The 25089-nt window shown below is 37.2% G+C and overlaps 1 protein-coding gene across 1 annotated transcript in view; it reads right to left on the bottom strand.

The window, feature by feature from the left end:
• Positions 1 to 25089, bottom strand: part of LOC150088720 (protein HIRA-like) — a 375669-nt gene that overhangs the window by 300169 nt on the left and 50411 nt on the right. Inside the window, exon 3 of the mRNA XM_090369626.1 lies at positions 12128 to 12238. Within this exon, the coding sequence (XP_090225752.1) occupies positions 12128 to 12238 (111 nt within the window). The remainder of the gene's footprint in view (positions 1 to 12127; positions 12239 to 25089) is intronic.

The raw sequence follows: 25089 nt of genomic DNA, 5'->3' as shown, positions 1-25089 counted from the left end.
CCTTATCTCATTTGTACAAACGTAAGCCTAGAATATAATATCATCAGATACCATTTTAATGCTTCCTTCATAAATATTTAATCTTTATTAATTTAACAATAAAAGGGAATTTCTCCCATGGTAGTTGGTACACAGAATCTTACAGCAAAGTGCTGTGGGAATAAGAAACAGGAGGGAGTGAGCCTGTTCACATCAGAATGGATGTAAGATGGTCTAAAGTGATGAGCACATCAAAAGCGCTTTGCCTAAGGTTCTTCTGTTATCCAACCGTTCTGTTCTACGTTGAAGTGTTTTGTGAATTGAAATGTTTTGTGAATGCTATAGCTTGTTAAACCAGAGCCAAACAATAAGTCTGTTGAAGGAATAGTTCTAGTGATACCAGAATATAGTATGTTGTAAAGATGTTTTTGTAAATACAATATTGTTGGTATGAACAGAAACCTTGAAGCAATATATAGACATAATTTTACTTTTACACAAACCACTAGGTGGAGTGTAAGTCTGTATGCATGCTTTCTTTTGTTAAAATAAATGTTGTTGTGTTACATAATGTCTCATTCTCTCTCTCTGCCCATTTTCTCATACACCAGCAGATATAAGTATGAACCAATAAAGGTAAGACGGGGGTCGGGTTAACACTTCGTGATCATCCGACCTAACACAACGCGAATCCGATGCCGCAGCAGTTAATTGCTAGAACAGCCTTTAATTTGCCGAGAGCACAGATTTTGTCCTAGCCCGACGTTCATCTTATTTAGAACAATTATCATAGGAAAAGTAATACGGCCATAAGTCGAGGGGAATAAACAAGAAAGAGAGAAACCACACAAAGAGAGAGAAACCAAACAAAGAGAGAGAGCCCCTGACAAACACAGTCAACTAGAATACCAGCTGTACAACTTTATATAAGAAATGAACTACTAAACAGCTCCTCCCCATTAAAAGACTGAATAAATAAAATTCATCTTAATAACTGGTTCGTCAACAGTCTGGAGTTTTTTTTGTTCATAAACTATTTTGGTCAGAGTACAACAGTTCAGAGAAATCGTGTAAATTGATCTCACAGAAATTGATAGAAATTTGCTAATTTAGCATTAGCAAATGATGCAAGAAAGGAAGCTTATACAGCTCAGCAAAGGGGGAGGGAAAAAAAAAAGCCTAACTTTTCACCGATTCATTTCACAAAGTCCAATAGTTTGTCTAGTCCTTCCTTAAATTCATTTCAGCTATCAACTTCTACAACAACAGATGGAAGTTTATTCCAACAATGAACCACCCATTGGCTAAAGGAAAACTTCTACACATCTATTCTGCAACCATTCTCAATTTGAATTTCTGCCCCCCTCGTGCGTGGTCTAAACAAGAGGAAGACACTCATCAGCATTGAGCTTGCTCGATCCATTCAACACCTTAAATACCTAAACCAGATCACCTACAGCTGATGCAATGCAGAACTTAAGCCTTTCTTGGTAAGATCATCCCTTTGTTCCGCTCACCAATCTTGTTGCCCTTCTCTGTACTCCTAGCACCTAAACAACCTTTCTAAAATGGGGCCTCCAGACTTGTATCTTCATCTTCTCCCACTCAACTATCCTTTTATCCATAGCGGTAACTTTCTCTTAATACCACACTGCACCAATTTGTACAGCAGTCTTTTATGTGCAACAGAATCAAAAGCTTACCTGAAATCCAAGTACAGTAAGCACCAGTTATAGTGATCACGTTTGCAAATTGAATTTTGATTCTAATAAATGGCAATTCTAATAAGCAAAAATCAACAAATATTATCCAGACTATAAAAATAAAATATAAAGCACAAATTTACACTTTATTACCAATTAAACGTGAAAATCGTAACTATAAAAATAAATTTATACTTATGTACATAGCTCAATTAATATACATATTAATTAAACATAACTGTAATATGATTATAATTTAAAATAGCACTTATTTTAGATTGCTTTAATTTATCACTACAAAGACAATTTATAGATTTTTCAATATACTGTATAACAGTCTATATTCACGATCACTTGCACCAGTTTCTTCCAACGCTCTCCCCTCAGGACGGCTATAGCTTCACAAGTTTGCAGTTTAGTAACTGAAATTCGTTTGGGTTCATCTTCATTTTCCTCCTCGGCAAAATTATCAGTAACAGACTGGAAAATTTCTTCATCGGTTAAAGCTGTAGTAACTTGCAGATCACCATCTATGTCCACTCAATCATTAAACCCCTGTTCATCCATGTCTTCAGGCTTTTCAATGTGATCAGTATCGTGACTTAGTTGCCCATCATGAATAATTAATCCACATTTTTTGAAACAGTTGCTAATGCAGGTTTCGGAAACTTCATTCCAGGCACTCATTGTCACATGAAGTGCATCTAGAACAGTTATCTGCTTTCCAATATCGGATGATGTTATCAAACCTTCATCTATAGACTGGATGATTCTTCACCTCATATCTGATCTATAAAAGGTCTTAAAGGTTTTTATTATTCCCTGGTTGAGAGGTTGAATCAGTGATGTGGTGATTTGAAGGTAGAAAAACTAATTCAATGTTTCTGAAAGTCAACTTTGGATGAGCTGGGCAGTTGTCCAAAACCAATGAAATTTTTTTGTTTTTCTTATCCAATTGCAAATCCCATTTACGAAGATAATCGCCAAATAAAGAAGCTGTCATCCAAGTGTTGGCATTATTGGCATATTCAACAGGCAGCTGTTTTACTGCTTTAAAACATCTAGATGATTTACTCTTGCTGACAGCTAAAGACTTCATCTTGATTGTTCCTGTCGTGTTGCATGTTAAAAGAACTGTAATCCTGTCCTTGATCTTCTTTCCTGCAAATGCAGAGGAATTTTTAAAAATCATGCAATGGTCTGGGGTAGCCCTGTAGTACAACCCTGTTTCATTTGTATTAAAAATGTCTTCAGGATTATAAGTGCTTAACACAGTTTGCCAAGAGGTTTTCAACCAGATGTCGGCTGCAGAACTATCAGAATCGTGTTTTTCTCTGTGAAGTTTTTTGTAAACAATATCATGCCTCTCCTTCCATCTTGTCAACCATCTGTCCGTCGCCTTAAACTCTTCATGTAGTTTTTCAGCAAATTCATTAGCTTTATGAAGAAGAATGCTATGATTGATTGGTGCATTTAAATGAGCTGGCCTGTTTGAATCAAACGAACAGAGTTTCATCTACAGTTTGGCATTTCCATTCACGCTTCCTTTTTCTGGTTTCACTAATCACATTAGCGTTTAATGTGTAATGTGATTTTAATAATTTTGATAAAGATGACTGAGGTACTCCTAATTTTACTGCCACTTCCTGAGACATATTGCCTAAGTTTAATTTATCGTATGTTTCTATAATTTGTAACTTATCTTTTACACTCGAATTTACTCTCTTTCTGTTCACTGACATTTTTTTCTTTTTTTTGGGTAGTAAAATTTAAAACAGTAAAAAAGATAAGCATCAATCAATAACAAAGCACACAGTACACACAAACTGGAATTAACACCACACACGCAAGTGAAGGGGAAACACATTTCACCATAATGACACGAAAACACAGAATTCCAGCTATTGGTATTATCACAAATGCAATAAGATCGAGTTTACTACCCTTTTATTGCACTAACAGACTTGCATTAACAGAAAAGCCCAATAAATTGAAAACTGTAAATTGGTTTTATTGTTTTATGGTTGTTACCTCCAGAAATGTGCTTTAGAAAAATATCACAGAGGCATTCAGAATTGATTCTTATAACCGAAAATGTGATTCTAATAAACGATGAAAGTGTGTAGTGCATTTTATTGATTTGAATCAGTTCTTTTAAATTTGATTCTATAAGGCAGCTGATTCTAATAACTAGTGATCACTATAACTAGAGCTTACTGAATATGATATCAAAATTTTGTATCCAGTTCCTTTGTGATCATATTGTAGTAATCAATCAAATTGTTCAAACAAGATTTTTGTTAAAAACCATGCTGTGTTTGAAGTATAATTGTGGCTTCATTAGTTTATCCTGAATTACTTCTTTTACCAGTGACTCCATTATTTTCACAGGAACAGAATTTAAACTAACACATCTGAAATTACTCATGTCACCCTTTGATCCCCTGTGAATTGGGGATACATTCGAACATCTCCAGTCCGCAGAAACCTCCCTTGAATCCAAGGATGCTCTCATAATTATGGCTAATGGTTTTCTTACTTCCTCTACTGCGTCCCTTAATATAACTGGACAGATCCCATTTACCCAAGGTTCCTTTCTTATGTTTAACTTCTTCAATTTCTCTTCCACTTTCCTGTCAGTTATTACAAAATCATTTTGCTCCCTGTTAGAATTTGATAAACTTCTGGCATCCCCTTCCCAACAGAATTCCTCATGTGTAGATGCAGATGCAAAATACTCATTCAGTTTGTCAGCAATCTGTGCAGAATCGTCAATAGTCAAACCATCAATGTCGAGTAGACCAATTTGATTCATCCCCTACATTCTAGTGTTTAAATAAGTAAAGTCTGCTATTTTTCTTTGCATTCTTCACCAAAGATTTCTCATAATCTGCCTTTGCTTGCCTGAACTCCTTTGTGACTTGATTACAGAGTAGTTTATATCTACCATAGGCTTCTGTTTCACCCAATAATTTATATGTATTCCATGCACTCTTCTTCTCTGCCACAAGTTTCATCACTTCATCTGTCCAACCTTGAAAAGTATTTCTTAGTTGGTAATATTTATGACTAGTAACTTTATGATTAATTCCCATTTAGAATTTGCTGCTGGCAACATCAATAATTGGTCGCACTGTATAGAATCAAAAAACTGTCTGAGACCACCATAGTAACCTTAGCAAAAGCAAAAATCCTTCCCTTTACCCTTGATGGTAGTTACATCGTAAAGTAAAACCCAAATAAATACACTGTGATCACTACCATATAGTGGTTCTTTTACCTGCAGATTCTTAATTCATAAATAATCACTGCTGATAATCAGATCAAGAGTATTATTCCCTCTTGTTGCCATTTTAACATGCTGCTGTTTATTGTCATCCAATAAATCCACAAAAGTCATGTGGATATCAATATCTGGAAATTGTCATAAAAAAGTGTCAATATCTGGAAAATTAAAATCGCCCATTTTAAGATATTCTGATTTACTGGCCCACTATTTCCTTGTACAGCTGTTCTTTGTACTCATCAGAGTAATTAAGCCTATAACACACTCCTACTCTCATTTTTGCTTTAACAGTGCTTATGTCACACCAAACTGACTCAACATTGCACTAGCCACCCATGTAAACTTGGTACATTGCCTTCGATTTTGTGCTTTTTAACTAACATCATAACCCCTTCCCTCTCCAATTCTGTTTGTTCTTTCTGTATACATTGTACTCACTGTATTCAAATTCTTCATTCGTTTTATCTGGGTGACACCACGTCTCTGAAATCCCAACAATGTCCACCTTTGATATCTTGACCAGCACTTGAAATTCATCAAATTTATTTACTATACTTCTAGAATTGGCAAACATGCAAGCATACATGCACCTGTTCTTATTCTTAGTTACCCTAATGCAGTGCCTGTGTTCCTGAAATCTCCAGTACCTTGCATTCCAGGCTACTGCTTGTTATTATTACTATTATTGTCATTAGCCATATAGTGCAAGGAAGCCGAGGCTTATGCTCCACCAGCCAAAAAAAAAAAAATTTTCTGAATTACCCCGAGAGAGAGAGAGAGTAGAAAGGAATCACCAAGAAAAAGAATGATGATAACCAGCTCAGGACCCTGGGTGTGCCAAGCCCATACTCACCGGATGTGAGCCCCTGGGGGCTTCCAGTAGAAGCAGTTAAAATCTCTTTCACCTCTGCATGTGGCTATTGTTAATCTATTAGCCTGCATGTCCCCAAAGCCAGCTATTTTCCGATCCATCTAATGCTGCATTGTTAACATCAGCAAATATTCTTGCACCCTTTCTCTTTAAATGTTTACCATCCCTGTAGAAGCAGTCTCTCCTGTTAACAAGCACAGACCACACTGAGAAAAACTGTACTCCATGAGCTTTGCACACTGTTTCCAGGGCCGAATTGATTGACAAGGTTCTTATCACATACTCCTTCCTATCGTGCACACACTTTTAAATTTAACCCTAACTAGCGACTTTTAACCCCCCCCTCCAACATTTCCCAGTACTTATTAAAGTACTTATTTCCCAGTACTTATTATATTAAAGGAGGCAGCAAAGGAAGTACCCACAGACTGGAGATGTGCAAATGTAACCCAAATTCACAAAGGAGGATCAAAGGCTGACACAAGTAATTATAGACCTATGAGTTTAACTTCTGTTCCAGGAAAATTAATGGAAGCACTGATTAAAGAAGCACTGCAGGATCACCTTGACAAGAATTCAGTTATACCTCAGACACAGCATGGTTTTGTTAAGGGAAGGTCTTGCCTGACCAATTTGATTGGATACTATGATGTAGTCACAAAAGAATTGGATGCAGGGAATAACTTTGATATTATATATTTGGATCATAGAAAGGCTTTTGATACTGTTGCACAGGGAAGACTGCTGCACAAATTGGAGCAGTGTGACATTGGTGGAAATTGTTGCTATGGATAAAGGGATGGTTGAGTGGCAGAAGACAGAGTGGTAATTAATTGACACTGCTTATCGTGGACTAATGTTATTAGTGGAGTCCCTCAGGGTTCAGTGTTGGATCCATTGTCGTTTTCTGTATTTATAAATAATATTGATGATGGTATATCAAGCTTAATGTCCAAGTTTGCAGACGATACAAAGGTTGGCAGGGTTGTTAAGGACACTACTGACGCTATGCTGCTGCAACAGGATCTGGAAAGGTTGAGCAGATGGGCTGAGAGGTGGCAAATGAAGTTTAACATTGACAAATGTAAAGTACTACATATGGGAAACAGCAACCCCAGAGCAACGTATCAACTCTGTGGTACTACACTGACAGTGGTAGAGAATGAAAAGGACCTGGGGGTGGTTGTGCAGGCAGATATGAAGTTCTCTGAGCAGTGCAGACGGGCTGCAAGAGTAGCTCATGGTGTCTTATCAATGATATACAGGAATTTTTCTAGCAGGAATAGGGAGGTGATTATTCCCTTGTATAAGGCAATGGTCAGGCCACACCTTGAGTACTGTATACAGGTCTGGAGGCCTCATTTCAAGAAGGATGTAGAGCTGCTGGAACGAGTACAGAGAAGAGCAACAAGGTTAGTGAACGGAACGAAGGGTTGCTCTTACGAAGAAAGGATTAAGTTTTGCAAATTACAGTGTCTGGAGACTAGGCACCGGCAAGGTGATCTGATAGAGGTGTAGAAAGCCTTGAATGGCTTGAGCATGCTCAATGCTGATTACAATGCTGAAGTAAACTACCAACACACAGTTGGTAGTTTACTGTGGGGTTACTGCTACCCATATGCAGTACTTTACATTTGTCAATGGTAAACTTCGGTTGCCACCTCTCAGCCCATCTGCTCAACTTTTCTAGATCCTGTTGCAGTAGTATACTATCATTACTTTCATTAAAAACCCTGCCAACCTTCGTATCGTCTGCAAAATTAGACATTAACCCTGATATACCATCATCAATAAATACAGAAAACAACAATGGACCCAACACTGAACTCTGAGGGACTCCACTAATAACATTAGTCCATGAAGAGCTGTGTCTACTGATTAGCACTCTGTCTTCTCCCACTCAACCATCCCTTTATCCATAGCAGTAATTTGCCTCCAATGCCACACTGTTCCAATTTGTGCAACAGTCTTCCATGAATAACAGTATCAAAAGCCATTCTAAGATCCAAATATATCATATCAAAATTATTCTTTGCATCCAGTTCCTTTGTGACTACATCATAGTATCCAATCAAATTGGTCAGACAAGACTTCCCCTTAACAAATCCATGTTGTGTCTGAACTAGAACTGCAGTCTAGATGTCCTACAGTGCTTTTTTAACCAGTGACTCCATTATCTTCTCTGGAACAGAAGTTAAACTAACAGGTCTGTAATTACTCGTGTCACCCTTTGATCCCGCTTTGTGAATTGGGAACACATTTGCACATTTTCAGTCAATGGGGTCTTCCTCTGAGTCCAAGGAAGCTTTCATAATTATGGTTAAAGATTTGCTTACTTCCTTTGTTGCCTCCTTTAATATAACTGGATAGATCCCATCCACCCCAGGTGCCTTTTTGATGTTTAATTTCAACCATTTCTCCTCCACTGTGATCCCAGTTATTCCAAAATCATTTATCTTCCTGCTGGAGTTTGATAAGCTTCTGGCCTCTCTACTTCCCTGGAGACTTTCTCATGTGTGAATGTAGATGCAAAATACTCATTCAATTTGTCAGCTACCTCAGCAGGTTCATTAACAATGAAACCATCGATATCAAGTGGACCAATCTGATTAATCCCATTCCTTCTAGAGTTTACACACTTAAAGAAGTCTTTGCTGTTTTTTTTTTTTTTTTGCATCCTTTACCAAAGATTTCTTACAATCTGCCTTCGCTTGCCTAATTTCCTTTATGACTCGATTACAGACTGCATATATCTAACAGTCTTCTGTCACCTGATAATTATATGCATCCTATGCCTTTTTCTTCTCTGCTACAAGTATCATTAGTACATCTGCCATCCATTTAGGCCGAAAAACCATTAACAGTATTTCTTAGTTGGGAAAAAAAAAAGCCTAGTAGCTTCCAAGATTACTTCCTTGAATGGTTCTCATTTAGAATTTGCTATTGGTAACATCATCAGCTGATCCCATTGTATAGAATTTAAATACTGTCTGAAACCAGTGTAGTCACCTTTACAAAAACAAAAACCCTTGCCCTTACTCCTGATGGTAGTTACATCTTTAAGTAAATGCCACATCATCACACTGTGGTCACTGCCACCTAGTGGTTCCTTTAACTGCAGATTCTTAATGCATGAAGAATCAATGCAGATAATCAGATCAAGATTATTACTCCCTCTGGTTGCCTCTCGAACATGTTGCCGTAGGAAACAGTCATCCAATAAATCAGCAAAAATTTTGCTAGTGTGTGAGTGACCAACTCACAAGTTCTGGTCTATATCTGGGAAGTTAAAATCCCCCATTATAAGACAATCTGATTTACTGGCCCACTGTATCTCTCTGTTCAGTTGTTCCTTGTACTCATCAGAGTCATTAGGCTCATAACACACTTCTACACTCAATTTTGCTTTCCCGGTGTTTATATCACACCAAACTGACTCAATGTTGCACTTTCTTAGATTTTATGTTTCTTAACCAACAAGCATCACCCCTCCTCACTTTCTATCCTTTCTGTACACACTGTACTCCCCAAATTCCAATTCTGCATTCCTTATCTCTGTGTGACACCACATCTCTGATATCCCAACAATATCTGCCTTCGAGGTCTTCACCAGCACCTCAAATTCATCTAATTTATTTACTATACTCCTAGCATTGGTGACATGCAAATATTCATGCACCTATTCTTACTCTTAGTTATCCAACACAGCCCATGTATTTATTTGTTCCATGATAACTCCCTGCAGTCCTGGAAATCCACAGCACCTTGCTTTCCAGGCTGCTGCTCATTTCAATAGAAGCAGTACAAGAATCATTTTGCCCTCTGCCTGCGGCTGCTGTTAATCCATTAGTCTGTAAATCCTCCCCCCCCCCAAGCTGGCAGTTTTCAATAGCATCAGCAAATATTCTTGCGCCCTTTCTATTTATGTGTATCCCATCTTGGTTGAAACAATCTGTCTCCCAGGCTGAGAAAAATTTTACCCCATTTGCCTTGTATATTCTCTCCAGTGCCAAATTTATTGAGAAGACACTCCTCACATACTCCTCCTTATCATGTCTTTGCAAAAATGCAGACACTTGCAAATTAAATCCTAACTGGCGACTTGTTTTCAACGATGACCTATACTTGCTAAGTTAGTCTACAGATCTCCTACTCTCTTAACATCAATTGTGCCAATATGTACAACAATATCACCCTTTGTGCTGTTAAATGATGATATCTGCTCTACAACATCATCTTTTGCAACTGGTAGACATACCCTGGTCCTGTTCCACCTATCCTTTTTGCACAATATATTTCCAGTATCCCTGACAACAGTCACCAATAATAACTAGCTCCTGTGGGACCAGCACATTCTTCCCTGAAGATTGTCGCTGCATTGCCTGATGCACAAGAGTGAGCTCTGCCGTTCAGATGGGAGCTTGATGGGTCATTAATTTTAGTTCTTTCGAGGGCATCTATCCTACTCTTCAAACTCTCATGGACACCCATCAGAATGCTGAGTTGCCGCCTAATATCTTGACATTCTCTGCACCTAGCACACACACACACAAAGACATCCTCCTTGGCTAGATTCCAGAGAGTTCTGCAAATATTTCCCAAGTTGCACATTTTTTAGGCTGTGATGTGTTGGAGAATCTCCCCCTTCGGCTCTCTGCCAAACCACAGCAAATTGCTTTGCTGCTCTAGTCTGGGGCACGATTTCTGTTTAAATATGATTTAATTTATTAACAATGAAAATTAATAAGATTAATAAATTTAATTGATTAATAGACTATACTATACTTGACTATACAATACTATACTAAGCTAATGCAGTGATACGTATTACGCTATCTAGTTTTATATTATACCTTATGCTGTCAAGTTCAAGATATACGCTCTACCTAATGTTCACAATGCTAAATTAGTTATATCCTTAGATAGTTAGATATATTCCCAAAAAGTGATTAAACCTTCAAACTACTCATTTATTAAAATTAAAACTCTACTATTCTTCTGCACTACTGGTTACGTGCTACGATATTCTTGCCCAAAACTCTACTGTACAACAATAGCAGTACGAGTAGAGTCTTAACTTACAAAATCACTAGCTAAATTTAAAAAATAAACTAATGAAAGCTACTAAACTAATTTAATCTATTTGTAAAATACAAATTAATATGTTAATTGATCAAAAATATGATAAAATGTGCAAGAAAAACTTATCGTTTGCAGGAGCTCAAGAAATCTAAGTCTTCACACCTATAATTTCGTTCCTGGGATAAAAGGCTTACTTGTTAAGTAAGCCTGCAGTACCTGATTTAACCAGATTTAAGTAAGCCTTGCTAATTTTATTTATTCTTGGTAGATACCACCACCCAGTCAGCACTGTTTTGAAGCTTGTTGGCTTACTCATCGGTGGTGGGTAGGTACCCTGTTGTTGCAATAGTGACAACGCAGTTATGAAGTATAAGTCCACAATACGAGAGATGCTTGATGGTGTGCATGGTTTAATCTAAAAATATTTCTTGACTAAATACCTAAGGGTATGAAAGAGTTGGTTTATGCATGGTTACTGCATGTACATCATTTCTACTACCAAGGTAGTATGAATAATTAAACTATGCATTCATACTACCTTGGTAGTAGAAATGATATACATGCAGTAATCATGCATAAACCAACTCTTTCATACTCTTAGGCATTTACATAGAATGTACATGCAATAATCTTGCTAATTTAGTCAAGAAATATTTTTAGATTAAACCACGCACACCATCAAGCATCTCTCATACTGTGGACTTATACTTCATAACTGGGTTGTCACTATTGCAACAGGGTACTTGTCCACCCTCCGATGAGGAACAAGCTTTGAAACAGTGCCATTTGGGTGGTGGTATCTGTCAAGAATAAGTAACATTAGTCTTCTCCACTGGTGAAGCGTTACTTATTCAAAGGAGTGCAATACCTCGGCCACTCGTTGTGAAGGCAATCACAATATGAGATACAATTAAACAATGTATTCATACTACCTTGGTAGTAGGAATGATGTACATGCAATAACCATGCATAAACCAACTCTTTCATACTCTTAGGCATTTAGTCATGAAATATTTTTAGATTAAACTGTTCTAATAATTTTTTTTTCTGCCTGCAAAAAGACCTTGGGTCTCTTAAACCCCAGAAAACTACTTCAGGGTTAAGCTCTATTACAACCAGTTGCTGTATCTCTTAGGTTTAAAAAATAATAATAATAAATAATATAACAATGTTATTTCTATTTTAAATAAAATTTACATTACCAACCTAGGTGATTATCCATTTGACATAGCATTTTGGGAACATTTTCATCTTTTTCATCATCTGCATCAATTACAGGGGCCATATTCCAGATAACAATACGACCTGCATCAGCTCCTGAGAATAAAACATTAATAAATTAATATATAATTAATTATTGCATTCCTTCAACCACTCATTTTCACACATACATGCTACAAACACAATTTTTGCACTTTATAAAATAAGATTTTTTTTTTTTTTTTTTTTTAACCAGAATAAATGTTTACCAGAACAGTAAAGGAAACAGAAACCAGAACACTATGAAAGACTGGTGATAATGTTGGCAGGGATCACAGGAATAAATGATTAAATTTTCAGGGAATTTCATTAGTACTAAAAGACATAACATTCTTTATGAGCAAACTGTAGAGTTAAAATTATCTTTTGAGTCAAAAATTAATTTATTGTATTCCAAGAGCAATACGAAAACAAATTGCTCAGTATATCCAACTGACAGGCTTTGAAAGAAGACAGATAGTCTCTGTCTACAAGAGGACAGAATGTCATTCAATGATATTACTGAATGAGTTGTACAAGAGCTTCTAAACAGAAAGTTAGAGATACATAAATACTGAAGTGGCAACATTTCATCAATGTTGGACATAACAGGAAGAAGAAGCATGCCTGAAGACCAGGAAGAGGAACTTCCAGCACATATGAAAGGCAGGGCCAGTATATCTGATGGATGTCATTGGCAAACAGGTCAGGCATTTTCACTCAGATTAGGAATGTTTTTGTACTCCAAGTGATCCCACACAATAATTTGATGAAAGCAGAACTGTGATTTTAAATCTCACTAAACTTTATCGCTCACTTGATGTCACACATGCCTTTAGTGGTGTAATGTATAGGTCACTTGGAGGTTGGAATGGAGTGATGTTCAGTGATGCAAGCCAGTGATACAAGCCATATAAGTTAAAGAAACACATTAACAATTTATTTTATAAAATACTGTATTTTACATTAAAAATCTTCAATGTAGCCTCCTTCATAACATATGACAGCTTCCCAATGTTCTGGTAATTTCTAAATGAAGTTTAGCTATTTGCTAATTAAGTGGATAGGTGAAATGAAAAGAGTGTTGTGTTTTTTTTTTTTTTTTTTTTTTTGGCTGATGCTATATAAGCTTGCTTTTTGTGCCTTTGCTAATGCTAAAGCCAATGCATCGGACAGCTTAATGGTCATCAGCAAAACCAATGGCCATGGCTGTACTCAATGCTTCTAAACACTAAAGACAAAAATCTTTGTCCACGCAATAATTTCTTGAGCTTGGGGAACAGATCATAATTGCAAGTACTCATCACACTTATAAGTGGATGAGGTAGTGCTTCCCACTTGTTTTCAGTGAAAACAAGCTGCACGGAATTTGTGTTATGAGTTCTTGCATTCTAGTGGAGTACAAGAACAATGACTTACATCTATTGTCACTTTTGATGAATTTTCAGGCATAATTTCTGACAAAAAAATATTGCATAGTAATGTCCAGTTACCGATCTTCCAAGTGACACATGATCAGCAGCAATAATGTCCTCATTATGCTGCTGATCATGACCAATTTGTTTCACCTTTGGTTGTTGCCTGTGACATTCAGAGAGATGTGGCAAGACAGATGCTGCCACTTAGCTGATAGTGGCTTAACTTCAGGTTGTTTGAAGTTGTGTCCATGCCTCAGCAATAGTAACAGTGTGTTTTGAAAACTATTCACCTCCTTATCAGCAATGTGCAAGTACGTGTTGCAGTTTATTTATGCTTTGTTCATTGATCATCTGACAGCAAATGTAGGACCCATCAGGAGGCAACTTTTCATTTATCCAGATTTGTTGGCTATTTCTTCACAAATCATACATCTGCCTTCCTCCGAAATGGATAATAAGGCCTGCTGATGTATTGTCCACAAATGTTCTCAGTCTACATGACCACTGCTTATCTTTTAACACTGATCAGACCTTGAATTTGAGACCAATGTGAAATCATACTATGATCTACTTGACTTGTCAAACTTCCTACAATGCTGACACAAATTCATCAATTTGTCATGTTTGACCACATTAAGTTTCACCTTTGAAAAAAGATCTTTGATCTGAAACTGTAATCTGACCTCAAGTAATATCACCATCCAAAGTCTCTACAATAGGTTCCTGAATGTAGGAACTCTGTTTCGAGAACTATAATGCTGAGAACTATAATGCTGCACTATTATTATCGTGTTAAGTGTCAGTCATGCAGGCGTATGGAATGAGGAGTAATGTGCACAGTGTGCATTACTTCAGGAATAACCCTCGTGATATCATACCTGTCAATTTAAAGAAATTGGAATTCATAAAACTTTTAATACAAACCTTTTCTGGAACAGAAGATTTCTTACAAATCAATAAACCAACAAAATAATTTTTTTCATACCTCTGGATCAAAAGTTGTAGATTCTAAAGAAAACTGATCTACTGATTCCAAAAATAATAAACTTATATCTCTATCATGCTTCACTGAAAGACAGACTAAAATTTTAGTAACTTAATGAACGAACCAATTTCCAATATCATACAATAATACATATGCTATCATAAAAATCAGTCTTATTTTAAAATACTTTAATCAAACACAACTCACTACGTACATTCTATTTCATTCCTTTATTTTTGCCACACAGATTTTCTTATAGTCCATTTTGCTTCCCTCCAGCATGTAGCTGAAGATAAAAATTCTGCATTATGGCAATACCCCAGCAACCTTGGTACTGATTTTCCATCATGGATATGACCTGATAAAATCGTTTCTTTTGCTTATCACTTACACCACTCAAATTTCGAGGGGAAAAAACTAAGATGGGAATGAATAAAATTAATTTTCAAAGAAAATTGGCAGCCATTACCTTGATAACATTGCAGTAAAGTTGACACCAGAGATTCATAATTATCTTTTCCTTCTTCCAAGAAATCCATGGACTATTGCTTTAAATGACACCAAGCTCAGTATCCTGTAGCTTTGTTTCAAATACATCATATTTGAGGAGACTCTTTATTTGCGGCCCAATGAAAATTCCTTCTTTCAGTTTTCCATCTGTTTAGCTGAAAAACACTTCCGTTCGGGAGCAGAATCCACTTCCTTCTTTATCTAGACCCTTAACAAAATTCTTCGTTAATCCAAGCTTTATTTCCAAAGATAAAATGCAGCCCTTTTTTGGTTCAACCAGTGGACATATTTTATACTGCAACTCCCCGGTAAAAGAGAGATTCCTCTCTCTTTTCTTATAATGGGAGATTTTAACTTTCCAGATATATATACTGGAACTGTGGGTTGGTCACTCGCACACTAGCAAGACTTTTGTGGATTTAGAGGATGATTATTTTCTATAGCAATATGTTCGAGAGGCAACCAGAGGGAGTAATACTCTTGATCTGATTACCAGCAGTGATTATTCATGTATTACGAATCTGCAAATAAATGAACCACTACGTGGCAGTGATCACAGTGTACTGATCTGGGATTTACTCAAAGATGTAACTACAATCAGCTGTAAAGAGAAAGGCTTTTACTTTCATAAAGGTGACTACAGTGGTCTCAGACCTTTTTTAAATTCTATAGAGTGGAACAATCTTATGATGTTACCAACAGGAAATTCTAAATGGGAAGCATTCAAGTGAATTAATCTTGGAAGCTACTAGGCTTTTCATACCAACTAAGAAATACTGTACAAGGTTTGTGCCTAAATGGATATCAAATGAACTAATGACTTGTGGCATGGAAGAAAAATGCATGGATTGCATAGAAATTATCAGGTGATACAGAAACCTATGGTAGATGTAAGCTGGTCTGTAATCAAGTCACAAAGGAGGTTAGGCAAGAAAAAGGCAGATTACAAGAAATATTTGGCAAAGGATGCTACGAAAAACAGCAAAGACATTTACTTATATAAACTCTAGAAAGGGGATAAATCAAGTTCTTCCACTTCATATCGATGGTTTGAGAGTTGATGATCCTGCTCAGATAGCTGACAAGCTAAATGAGTATTTTGCATCTACATTCACACATGAGGGGTCATTCAGGGAAGAGAATGCCAGAGGTGAATTAAACTCTGGCAGTGAGCGAGCTGCTTTTATAATAACTGCAAGGAAAGCAGAGAACAAATTGAAATTAAACTTAAGAAAGGCACCTGGAATGGATGAGATTTATCCAGTTATATTAAAGGAGACAGCAAAGGAAGTAAGCAGGCCCTTAGCCATTATTATCAGGGCATCCTTGGACTAAGGGGAGGACCCCACGGACTGGAGATGTGCAAATGTATCCCCAATTCACAAAGGGGGATCGAAAGGTGATACAAGTAATTACAGACCTGTTAGTTTAACTTCTGTTGAAAAGTGAGAAAATAACGGAGTCACTGGTTAAAGAAGCACTACGGGATCTAGACAAGGCTGCAGTTATAGTTCAGATTCAGCATGGGTTTGTTAAGGGGAAAGCTTGTCTGACCAATTTGATTGGATACTACATGTGGTCACAAAGGAACTGGGAAAAAAAAATAATTTTGATATCATATACTGGATTTTAGGAAAGCTTTTGATACTGTTGCACATGGAAGACCACTAAACACATTGGAGAAGTAGTAGTAGTGGCATGTGATGAAAGAAAGCAAGTGAATGAGCTTACAGTATCGGCCATAAAAAAAAAAAAAAAAAAAAATTTACAAAACAAATCCCAATAAATGTTTGTCCAGTTCCTCCTTAAATTTATTTAACCTATCAACTTCCACAACGACAGATTGAAGTTTGTTCCAGCAATTAACCACCCACTGGTGAAAGGCAAATTTCTGCACATCTATTCTACATCTGTCTTTCCTTAATTTGAATTTATGCCCCCTTAGGTTTGTAATCTGAACAAGTGGAAGAATCTCATCAGAATTCAGCGTGCTCAACCCATTCAAGGCCTTATACACCTCAATCAGATCACCTCTCAGGTGCCTAGTCTCCAGCCGCTGCAATTTGCAAAACATAAGTCTCTCTTGGTAAGAGGATCCCTTCGTTCCCCTCACCAATCTTGTTGCCCTTCTCTGTTCATGCTCAAGGAAATCTACATACTTCCTTCCTAAAATGAGGCCTCCAGACCTGTACGCAGTACTCAAGGCGTGGCTTGACCACTGCCATATACAGAGGGACAATCACCTCCGTTTCCCTGCTAGCAAAATTCCCACATATCGTTGAGAAAACCCCATAACCTGCCCTTGCAGCCTGTCTGCACTGCACAGTTACTCCCAGGTCTTCTTCATTTTTCACTTTCCCCGAGTGTAACACCACATAGTTGGTACATTCCTCTGAGGTTACTACTACCCATATGCAGTACTTTGCATTTGTCAATGTTAAACTTCAGTTGCGACTTCTCAGCCCATTTGCCCAAATTTCTAAATTCTGTTGCAGTAGCACACTGCCATTACTGTCATTAACAACCCTGCCAACTTTTGTATCATCTGCAAACTTCGACACTAAGTCTGATATAACATCATCAATATCATTGATAAATATACAAAACAACAGTGGATCCAAAACCAAACCCTGTGGGACTCCACTAATAACATTAGACAACGAAAAGCAGTGCCCATTGATTACCACTCTCTGTCTTCTCCCACTCAACCATCCTTTTACCCATTGTAGTAACTTACCCTTAATACCATTCTGCTCCAATTTGTACAATAGTCTTCCATGCGCAACAGTGTCAAAAGCTTTCCTGAAATCCAAATATATGATATCAAAATTATTTTTTGCATCTGGTTCCTTTGTAACCACATCATAATATCCAATCAAATTTGTCAGACAAGACTTTCCCTTAACAAACCCATGCTGTGTCTGTATTATTGCTGCAGTCTTGTCTAGATGATCCTACAATGCATCTTTAACCAGTGACTCCATTATTTATAAAATAACTCCATTATTTTACCCGGAACAGAAGTTAAACTAACTGGTCTGTAATTACTCGTGTCACCCTTCAATCCCCGTTTGTGAATTGCGGATACATTTAGACATCTCCAGTCTGTGGAGACCTCCCCTGAGTCCAAGGATGCTCTCATAATTATGGCTAAGGGTTTGCTTACTTCCTTTGTCGCCTCCTTTAATTTAACTGGATAGATTCCATCCACCCCAGCTGCATTTCTTATGTTTAACTTCAACAATTTCTCCTCCACTTTGCTCTCAGTTATTACAAAATCATTAAGCACCCTGCTACAATTTGATAATATTCTGGAACTTTCAAACCTTAATAACTCCTCATGTGTGAATGTAGATGCAAAATACTCATTTAGTTAGTTTGCTATCTGAGCAGGATCATCAACAGTCGAACCATCGATATCAAGTGGACCAAACAGATTCATCCCCTTCCTTTTAAAGTTTATTAAGTAAAGAAATCCTTGCTGTTTTTCTTAGCATCCTTTGCCAAAGATTTCTCGTAATCTGACTTCGCCTGCCTAACCTCCTTTGTGACTTGATTATAGACTAGCTTATATATCTGCCATATGATTCTGTGTTGTCTGATAATTTATATGCATCCCATGCATTTTTCTTCTCTGTCACGAGTCTCATTAGTTCATTTGATAACCATTTAGGCCTAAACCTTGAACAATATTTCTTAATAGGTATGAAACTTTTAGTAGCTTCCACAATTAATTCCTTGAATGAAGTATGGCATAAACAGTAACTTGCTGTTTGCAGAGAGTGGTATTCAATGGACACTGTTCTTTGTGGAATAATGTTAATAGTGGATTCCTCCAGGGTTTGGTGATGGGGGCCCATTGTTGTTTTCTGTATTTATCAATGATATTGATGAAGATATAACACGCTTAATAGCAGCAGTAGTAGTAGTAGTAATAATAATAATGGAGGCATGTGATGCAAGACAGCAAGCATATGAGCTTATGTAACATCAGCCAAAAAAAAAAAAAAAAATTAACACAACCATTCCCTCTAAAAGTTTGTCCAGTTCCTCCCTGAATTTATTTAAGCAACCAACTTCCAGAACAGCAGATGGAAGTTTGTTCCAACAATTAACCACCCACTGGATAAAGGCAAATTTCTGCACATTTATTCTACAACTGTCTTTCCTCAATTTAAATTGATGTCCCCTCGGGTTCATAATCTGAGCAAGCGGAAGAATTCCATCAGAATTCAGTGTGCTCAACCCATTCAAGGCCTTATCAGATCACCTGATCTGAACACCTCAATCAGATCACCTCACAGATGCCTAGTCTCCAGCCACTGCAATTTGTAGAACTCAAGTCTTTCTTGGTAAGAGGACCCCTTCATTCCCCTCACCAATTTTTGCCCGTCTCTGTACAAGCAACTCTACATCCTTCCTAAAATGAAGTTTCCACACCTGTATGTAGTAGTCAAGGTGTGGCCTGACTATTGCCTTATACAAAGGGATAATCACCTCCTTCTCCATGCTCTAGCTGCTTGTCTGCATTGCTCAGAAAACTTCATATCTGACTGCACAATTATTCTCAGGTCTCCTTCCTTTTCCACTTCCCCGAGTGTAACACCACATAGTTGGTACATTTCTCTGGGGTTACTGCTACCCATGTGCAGTACTTTGCATTTGTCAATGTTAAACTTCAGTTGCGGCTTCTCAGCCCATTTGCCCAAATTTTCTAGATCCTGTTGCAGTAGCACACTGCCATTACTGTCATTAACAACCCTGCCAACCTTTGTATCATCTGCAAACTTCGACACTAAGCCTGATATACCTTCATCAATATCATTGATAAAAATTCAAAAAACAGTGGGCTCAACACTGAACCCTGTGGGACTCCACTAATAACATTAGTCCACAAATCGCACCGTCCATTGATTATCACTCTGTCTTTTCCCAATAACATTACGGACAATACGCTGCTGCAACAGGATCTAGAAAATTTGAGCAAATGGACTGAGAGGTGGCAACTGACGTTTATCATTGACAAATGCAAAGTACAGGCACTCCCCGGCTTACGCAATACTCAACTTAAGAAAATTTGACTTTACGTAAGTTTTAGTCGGCCGGTGTAAATTTTAAAAAAATGTGGAAACATATTTTCAACCCACAGTAATAAATGGAGGTGTCGTGAAAATATCATGTGAACCCAATAACTTTTTTTTTTTTTTTGGTAATTCGTTCCAAGACATGAGTAGTTGATATTTTCAATATATAACTAAGCTATTTATCTCTCTAAAAGGTCATTTTTATAATGGAAATTGCAATACACTTCCATCATTATTATATGTTCCGTTACAAGAATCAATTTTGAACGCCTCTGTGATATTTTTCTAAAACACCTTTCTGGAGGTCACTACAATAAAACAATAAAAACAATTTGCGCTTTCCGGTTTACTGGGCATTTCTGTTAGGGCAATTTATTATAGACGGGCAGTAAACTGAATCTTATTGCATTTGCGATAATCCAGATAACTGGAATTCTGTGGGTTCTCATGTTAGGGTATTATGGCAAAATGAGTTCTCCTTCACTGAAATCTTCAATCATATAAAAATCATAAATAAATTTTCAGAACCTCTTCATTCCTATTTATTTATTACAATGGAGAAGGGATAGGGACCAACGGAAAGTGTAAATGCTGGAATTGCTAAGAAACGAAACAAAATTAATTTAGAAATGAAGATGATTAATTAAGAAGTACGAAGTAGGACAAAGTTTGTCATCTATTGCACAGAACCAGGCCTCACTGCTTCAACAGTCAATACTACAGTAAACGCCCGCTATTTGCAGTATCTGTATTCGCGGTCGCCGATTTAATCTAAAATGAAACCTAAAAAAATGTGAATTTTAAAGCGCCGTGGCTAAAAAAAACATGGGCATGGCTAAAATTATCTTGGATGTCAGATGAACTAATGAGACATATGGCAGAGAAGAAAAATGCATGGGATACATACAAATTAACACATGACACAGAAGCCTGTGATAGATACAAGTTGATCTGTAACCAAGTTACAAAGGAGGTTAGGCAGGTGAAGGCAGATTACGAGAAATCTTTGGCAAAGGATGTAAAGAAAAACAGCAAAGAGTTCTTTACTTATGTAAACTCTAGAAGGAAGGGGATGAATCAGATTGTTCCACTTGATATCGATGGGGCAACTGTTGATGATCCTGCTCAGGTAGCTAGCAAACTAAATGAATATTATGCATCGACATTCAAACATGAGGAGTTATTCAGGGAGGGGAATGCCAGAGGTGTATTCAACTCTAGCAGTAAGCTAGATAATCTTGTAATAACTGAGAGTAAAGTGGAGGAGAAATTGTTGAAGATAAACACAAGAAAGGCACCTGGGATGGATGGGATCTATCCAGTTATATTAGAGGAGGCAACAAAGGAAGTAAGCAAACCCTTAGCCATAATTATGAGAGCTTCCTTGGAATCAGGGGAGGTACCCACAGACTGGAGATGTGCAAATGTGACCCCAATTCACAAAGGAGGATCAAAGGCTGACACAAATAATTATAGACCTGTGAGTTTAACTTCTGTTCCAGGAAAATTAATGGAGGCACTGCAGGATCATCTAGACGACTTCAGTTATAGCTCGGACACAACATGCTTTTGTTAAGGGGAAGTCTTGCCTGACCAATTTGATTGGATACTATGATGCAGTCACAAAAGAACTGGATGCAGGGAATAACTTTGATATTATATACTTGGACCTTAGAAAGGCTTTTGATACTGTTGCACATGGAAGACTGCTGCACAAATTGGAGCAGTGTGGCATTGGAGGCAAATTGCTGCTATGGATAAAGGGGTGGTTGAGGGGGAGAAGACAGCGAGATTTGAAAGTTAATTAATACTTAAGTGTCCATAGATTACCGTTCGTAAATTCCCACCTTTGTCTTTGTCATACGATCGTTATATATCAAACCCAGATAGCGTTAGAATAGTATAGGTTATAATATTTTCAGCGATCGGTAAAATCTATTAACCTTGTCGAACTTCGTTGGCATTTAAATTGCACTTTAACTAAATACATATACCGACTTAGACTACAAACGTAACATAATTAATTAATACATAACTGATACGGAAGTTATATAAAGGGAACTCGGAGATAGTTAATCATCATCATCAGCCATTTTCAATCCACTGCAGGATGAAGGCCTCTCCAGCAACTTTCCAGTTCCTTCTGTTTTGAGCACTGGCCATCCATTTACTAGCCAAAAACTCATGAATTTCATCTATCCATCTCCGCCTTTGTCTTCCAGGTTTTCTTCTAGCTCCTCTTGGGTACCATTCTGTTATTTTTTTAGTCCATCTGTCATCATGTCTTCGAGCTATGTGTCCTGCCCAAGACCATTTTAGTTCTTTAGTTTTGATAAGAATGTCCTTTACTTGAGTTTGCTGCCTAATCCATGTGTTTCTCTTCTTATCTAACAGTCTGATTCCCAGTATAATTCGTTCCATTCTTCGCTGTGTAATTCTCAGCTTCTCTTCCATTCTTTTGGTGAGTGCCCAAGTTTCACTTCCATAAGTCATGGTGGGGAGTATACATTGATTCATTATTTTACGTTTCAGACAAACTGGGATATTGCTCTTCAGTATGTGACTATATTTCCTGAATGCTATCCATCCAAAATTTATTCTTCTCTTGACTTCCAACCATTTATCATTATTACAGCTAATAACTTGTCCCAGATAAGTATACGACTCCCCCTTTTCAATTACTGCTCCTTCAATCATTATTTCCCTTTCAGTGGCATACTTGTTCATCATTACTTTTGTTTTAGCCATATTCATCTTTAGTCCAAAATCCTTACTAACTGTGCATAACTGATTAAGATTTACCTCTAATTCTTTGGGATCGTGGCTTATGACCACAATGTCATGTGCAAATCATAAATGGTTTAGGTACTCTCCGTTCACATTGACTCCTTTCTGCGACCAGTCTAATCTTCTGAAAGCTATCTCCAGGGCAGCAGTAAACAGCTTCGGAGATATTGTGTCTCCTTGTCGAACTCCTTTCTCAATTTTAAATTTCCTACTGTCTTTGTCTAGTCTAATAAAGGAGGTAGAATTCTCATATATTTTCTTCAAAATCATAATATATGGGGTATCTATGCCTTGTCTTTCCAGTGCCCGAAACATTGCCTTATGCTGTATGGAGTCAAATGCCTTTTCATAATCCACAAATGCCAGGCATAATGGTGTTTTATATTCATTTGCTTTCTCCATTAGCTGTGATATTACGTGAAGGTGATCCATAGTTGAGAATCCTGTCCTAAAGCTAGCTTGCTCTTTCGGTTGATTCTCATCAAGTATACTTTCTAATCTGTTAGTAATGACCCTTGTGAACAACTTGTAGATGTGGGATAACAAGCTAATTGGTCTATAATTTCCAATTTCTGATTTATCTCCTTTCTTATGCAGCAAAACTATGATTGCATTATTCCACTGCTTAGGCGTCACACCTTTTCTAATGCACTTTGTGAAGAGCCTTGCCAGTTTTTGTGTTATGTCTCTTCCTCCCAATTTTAACAACTCTACAGTAACTTCATCTTCCCCCGGGGCTTTCCGATTCTTCATTTTCTTCAATGCATGTTCTACCTCATCAGGAAGAATATCGGGTATGTCTTATGTGTTGCTACTTTGCAATCCGTCTTCCCCACTGCTGGTATCATTCCCTCGCTCCTTGTATAATTCTCTATAGTAGTCTTCTGCTATTTGAATTATGCCTTCTCTGCTGTTTATAAGTACACCATCGCTATTCTTCAGTTTCAGGATCATTTGTCTTTCTGTATTACTGCTCATGGCTGCTGATTTAAATCCTTTGTTTTCCCTTAATACTTGTTCTACTTTTCTTGTGTTAAATCTTCTTATGTCCTCTCTGAATCTCTTTCTAATGGCTTTGCATAACTCAGTATACTCAATTTTCTCCCTGTCAGTGTTTTTCTTGCTCTTCATTTGTCGTCTTCGGTTCATCATGACAAGCGTTTCTTGACTAATTTTTTCTTCTTTGGATTTCTTTTTCCCTATAGGTTTCTTAGGCTTTATCACTTTCAGAAAGTTGTAATATTCCTCGTCGATATCTTGGTCCTGAGCAGTCTGCAGAAGCTCAAACTTGTTCTTAAGTTCCAGTACATACTGCTTTTTCTCCTCCTCTGTTATCTCAAAGACCTTTGTATTATTTACTCGAGTCAGTTTTTTCCTTTCCTACATCTATATCAAGTGTACATCTTACCATTCTGTGATCACTTCCAACACTTACCTTATTCAGGACGGTAACATCATTCACAATATAGCTTCTGTTAGTGAGGATGAAGTCGATTTAATTAGTTGTTAATCCATTTGGACTCTTCCATGTCCACTTTCTGTTCACCCTTTTCTTGAAAAAAGTGTTCATTACTGACAGTCCTTGAGATTCTGCAAATTCCACAAGTCTTTCACCTCTTTTATTTCTTTCACCAATTCCAAAATTTCCTATAGTTCCTCTTTCTGTGCTGTTTTGCCTTTTCCCAACCTTAGCATTGAAGTCCCCCATAATAATAGTGTAGTGGGTTTTCTGCTCATCTAAAAGACTCTCAATTTCGGTGTACATTTCTTCAACCTCTTCATCATCATGGCTCGATGTTGGTGCATAAATCATTATAATCTTTAGCTTGTACCTCTTAGAAATCTTGAGTATTAGTCTTGACACCCTTGGTGATGTACTTTTGAATTCCAAAATGCTGTTTTTAAAATCTTTATGGACCAGAAACCCAACTCCACCTTCACTCCTTTCACTGTTTCCATTGGTGTACGGCAGATTTCTGCTTGATAAACTTATAAGTGATTCATTTCTTCTTCTTGTTTCAGCCAAACCGATGATAGTAAATACTTGACACTAAAAATATATATATATATCATTATAACTGTGTTGGGAGATAAGTTAGGGTTATAAACTGAAATTGAAATTTTATTTAAATTAAAAGTAATCAT

This window comes from Mastigoproctus giganteus, chromosome 3 (genome assembly GCF_048544385.1).
Source record: "Mastigoproctus giganteus isolate SK-2022 chromosome 3, ASM4854438v1, whole genome shotgun sequence".
Classification (NCBI taxonomy): Eukaryota; Metazoa; Arthropoda; class Arachnida; order Uropygi; family Thelyphonidae; genus Mastigoproctus; species Mastigoproctus giganteus.
The sequence above is the reverse complement of the archived record's forward strand: the minus strand, read 5'-3'. Positions and strand labels throughout refer to the sequence as shown.